The sequence below is a fragment of the Portunus trituberculatus genome, chromosome 30 (genome assembly GCF_017591435.1).
Source record: "Portunus trituberculatus isolate SZX2019 chromosome 30, ASM1759143v1, whole genome shotgun sequence".
In the NCBI taxonomy this organism is placed as follows: domain Eukaryota; kingdom Metazoa; phylum Arthropoda; class Malacostraca; order Decapoda; family Portunidae; genus Portunus; species Portunus trituberculatus.
This window is the reverse complement of record NC_059284.1, coordinates 7,790,356-7,795,249: the sequence shown is the minus strand read 5'-3', so window position 1 is coordinate 7,795,249 and position 4,894 is coordinate 7,790,356. Positions and strand designations below refer to the sequence as shown.

Genomic DNA, 4,894 nt, shown 5'->3' with positions numbered 1-4,894 from the left:
AGGGTCCCAGATGTACTCTTTTTCCCTCACCAACTAAAAAATCTTCTTTACATCGACACCACATTTTCAAATCTTTCTCCTTGACGTCACAACGTAATCAGTCACAAATCGACTGAACAAGACCAACATGTTGGTGTGAACCCGACTTAAAGTAGAATCAAAAGAATGATCTAATACTGGAGAAAGTCTTGAATCTTCCTCTTGAAAGAACTCACAAATAGGTGGTAGCTAACAATCTTACAATCTTGCTCACCTCAATGCTAAGATGCCTCGTGTCACCACCGGCAGGGGCGCGATGGGTATGCTTGGTGCCCATCCGCTACATGGTGGTGGTGTTGGGTCTGCTGGGCTGTATGTTGGACTACCTCATGAGATTTGGCCTCAGTGTTGCAATCATCGCCATGACCAACTCCACGCGCCCCGTCAGCCAGAACTTCACGCCCGACCACGCCTGTCCAGCAGCCGTCAATGGATCTGATGATATTTATCCAGTGGTCTGTAGTAGTAGAAGTAGTAGTAGTAGTAGTAGTAGACTAGTTGCAGTGGTAGTGGTGATGATGGTGGTGGTAAGTTATATATATATATATATATATATATATATATATATATATATATATATATATATATATATATATATATATATATATATATATATATATATATATATATATATATATATATATATATATATATATATATATATATATATATATATATATATATATATATATATATATATATATATATATATATATATATATATATATATATATATATATATATATATATATATATATATATATATATATATATATATATATATATATATATATATATATATATATATATATATATATATATATATATATATATATATATATATATATATATATATATATATATATATATATATATATATATATATATATATATATATATATATATATATATATATATATATATATATATATATATATATATATATATATATATATATATATATATATATATATATATATATATATATATATATATATATATATATATATATATATATTTTTTTTTTTTTTTTTTTTTTTTTTTGTAACTACCACCACTACCACTGTTACTGCTACTACTACTGCTACTACTATTACCATACTCAATTACGTTTATTATTATTATTATTACTATTATTATTATTATTATTATTACTTGTTATTATTATTATTATTATTGTCATCATCATCATTATTGTTATCTTTATTATATATAATTACTATCTTTGTTTATTTAATTTTGATATTATTACATTTATTATGGTAATCTTTATTATATCACAATGTTTTGTTTACATTTACTCATTTTCTATCTCATTATTATTGTAGCCTACAGTTTTAGTAACTTACGTCTTGGCCACACCTCAGGGCACTGGTGACTTTGCATGGACAGTGAAGGAGCAAGGGATTATCCTGGGTACCTTCTTCTGGGGCTACTTCTTCACCAAGACAATAGGTGAGCTCTCCAACATGTGGCCTCTGTATGTATGTAGAGACAGTAAACCGGTACAGCATTATTGATAAATATGGACAACATCAGTGAATGTGTCTATAGTATTGTCTGGCACACACCCTCACAATTTTCTCACTATGCAGTGTGATATCTTCTTTAGCAGCACACTGAGTCATTTTAACTTGGTGCATTCAGGAGGGCGCATTAGCGAGTTGATGGGTGCCCGGGAGACCATGGCGGTCAGCATTTGGGTGTCTGGAGTACTGTGCCTGCTGACACCCACCATGGCCGCCATCCACCCCTTGGCACTGGCCACACTGCGCTTCGCCATGGGCATCATGCAAGGCCCTGCTTTCCCCTCACTCTACTGTGTACTGGCCAGGTGGGCGCCTCCAGAGAAGCTAGCAACCATGACCACTATCGCCTTCTCAGGTGGGTACTTGGGCACAAGCCAGCCAATGTAAAAGCTGAGGCTGTGCACAGGTGATGGTGATGTTAGTGGTGGTGGTGGTGGTGGTGGTGGGCACTTGGTGATACCACATGGTCAGCGACTGTCTGCCTTCCCAGGAATGTCACTCGGCAGTGTTATAGCCATGGGCAGCTCCCAGTGGGTGGTGGACCACCTGGGGTGGCAATGGGTCTTCTGGGGTGCCGGTATCCTTGGCCTCATATGGACACCCTTCTGGATCTACTTTGTACGCAACTCTCCATGCAGTCATCCGCTCATGTCTCTCCAGGAGCAGGAGTTGTTGGCACCAAACCTGGCCATCAAGCCCAAGGTGAGCCCAGAACATGGTTAGTGGTCCCTTCTGGGAAGATGTATAAGCTGCTCTGACACACACACACACACACACACACACACTAAAGACATGCGTGGGGTTGACATATCTGACATTAGCATTATCCAGTTAACTTTTTCCCCTCCCTTCCCAGCGCAACGTGCCTTGGAGTCGCCTTCTGCGGTGCTGGAGGTTCTATCCGGCCATCCTGGCAGAGTTTGCGTCTTCATGGCTTGCCAACCAGACCACCAATCAGGGCCCTTCTTTCCTCAAGGCACAGGTGCTGTCTGCCTGGTGTCTTGTGCACAGCTGTCTGGAGTTTTAATGGGCCTTTATGTACTGAATGCCTCACTGTAGCCTACAGCCATATTATACAAGACTTTTGAACTGATGTATTATCTACTACTTAAGATATTTGTAATCTTTGTGTTCTTATTTTTAGGCAAGTCAAAGTGTATGAGGTGATGGAGAAAGTGGGTGTAGTGACTAATGCCTTGTCTTGGATGGCAGGTTGGCTTCACCATGGGAGAGGTGAGCTTTGTGCTGACAGTAGGACAGACCTGCTGCTGGGTGACTGCCTTCACTTTTGGTCAACTATCCGACTGGCTGGTGCAGGGCGTCCACCTCAAGAAGGTCAATGCACGGCGGGTCATTCACCTCATAGGTCAGTGAAATCTTAAAACAAAACCTATATTTATTCTGGGCTAAGATATTCATTGTCAACCATTTTTATCACTTTCTTGACCAGTGATTTGCTCTCATGCATTTATTTTTAGTTTCCTTAGGTTAGTGACTGCAGTATATACATGAATGTCTGCTTGCCTGTCTATATTTTTCCTTTCTGTTCATTCCATTTCCCAGAACCTCTTGCAACTATGCTATAGAGGAAGTCTTTCTTTCACACTTGTTGCACTGGTCTCAGTCACAGAGATTAGTGTTTCCTCATGTACTGTACCATTCTGTGCAGCTTTCTACAAGCTGGTTTATCTCCACTCCTCAGCTATGGTGATGATAGTGCTGGGCCTGGGCAGTGTGGTGCTTGCTGGCTGCCATAAATGGGTTGTTTCTGCCATGATGATGATCACAATGATGGGTAGTTCAGCCACCCTCTCCTCCTTCACTCTCACTCCTATGGACATAGCTCCAAACTATGCAGGTTGGTGTAGCCTTCTCAGTGTACCCTGACTCTTATATACTGTCAGTATATTAGAGCTTACAAGACTGAGGAAAAGTGTTAAACTTTAGGAGCGTCATATGTTGATGATTTATTTTCCTTAATTTGTACTTTGCTTGAAAGTCATCTTTACTGATGTCATTTTAATAAAATAAAAAAAAATTAGAAATGTATCTCTCATATTATTTAGTCATAATCTTTACTTATCTACTTAAAAATCACCTTTGCTAATGTCCATCCACAGGAACACTGTCAGGCATGCTGGGTATTGGTAACATTGGAGGCTTTCTAGCACCAATTATAGCTGCTGAGATTGTCACACAGGTAAGAGACTGTCTGTCTTTTTGTATATTGCACTCACTAATTCAGATCACATATTCGTGAATGTCTTGTGTCTCATAACACTCATATGTGTTTCTTACTGTTTATTGTCTGTCTGTCTATTGTTGTTGTCAATATTTGAAACAAAAAACAAAACCAGAATATATATATATATATATATATATATATATATATATATATATATATATATATATATATATATATATATATATATATATATATATATATATATATATATATATATGTGTGTGTGTGTGTGTGTGTGTGTGTGTGTGTTCTGTTCCTTCTCATTAAGTATTAGGTAGCTATTGATCATCCTATTCACTCCTGCAGACTGGTGGGTGGGAGGCATCCATGCTGGTGTGTGGAGCTGTGTACTTCCTGGCTGGGGTGTTGTACCTGGTCACTGCCACTGCTGACGTGCAGGAGTGGAATGACTATGAGGAACTCCCAAGCTCTGATGAAGGGGAATGATATGTGTAGTGTATTCATGCAGGTTTTGAAAGACCAAAGACACTGAAACCCCAACAGAATGGAGAGAAGTGTTATGCAGATTATTTAGTGCACATTCATAATGGTTAGCAGACACTATGAAATGTCAGCTAGACACAGTCAGGCATAAGCATTAGTTGTGGTATGTAATGTGTAAGCATGTCAGACATTCCTTCATAGCATCTGTTATATCTCATCCCATACAGTGACAGGTGTGGAGTGACATTTTCCCATTTATTTATAGATGCAGTACATCATCTCTTCATGTTCACGACCCCACATTTGTTATGCCAGTTAGCATGATCTCCATTTACACAAACATAATAATCCTATCTGAATCTGTATATGTATAAGGGTATGCCATATTCACAAAACATTATATACAGGAGTTAACCATATATGTTTGTAATAAATATGTACTTTCTTTAAATTTGTTATTAACTAGTGCTCATACCATATCCTAAGCTCTTCAGTGCTTCGTGTTGCAGTTATATAGAACTATTTTCAATAGCTAACCTTGATCACTCACCCTTCATTCACCAATTAATGCCTGTGTTGATGTCACTGTGTGGTGGCTGCATTTGATGACCAAAAAATGTACAGTGCAGCTTGATAA

General features: G+C 37.8%; 1 protein-coding gene across 2 annotated transcripts in view; it reads left to right on the top strand.

The window, feature by feature from the left end:
* LOC123510806 (sialin-like) overlaps positions 1-4,894 on the top strand; it is a 7,815-nt gene extending 2,921 nt beyond the window's left edge. Inside the window, exons 2-10 of one of the 2 annotated variants that reach the window (XM_045266191.1) lie at positions 289-494; positions 1,407-1,494; positions 1,687-1,923; positions 2,059-2,270; positions 2,425-2,550; positions 2,781-2,934; positions 3,271-3,426; positions 3,689-3,768; positions 4,120-4,894. In XM_045266191.1, the coding sequence (XP_045122126.1) occupies positions 289-494; positions 1,407-1,494; positions 1,687-1,923; positions 2,059-2,270; positions 2,425-2,550; positions 2,781-2,934; positions 3,271-3,426; positions 3,689-3,768; positions 4,120-4,260 (1,400 nt within the window). In that variant the 3' untranslated portion in view covers positions 4,261-4,894. Of the gene's footprint in view, positions 1-288; positions 495-1,367; positions 1,495-1,686; positions 1,924-2,058; positions 2,271-2,424; positions 2,551-2,780; positions 2,935-3,270; positions 3,427-3,688; positions 3,769-4,119 lie in introns of both variants that reach the window. The other variant, XM_045266190.1, reaches the window with a different exon arrangement.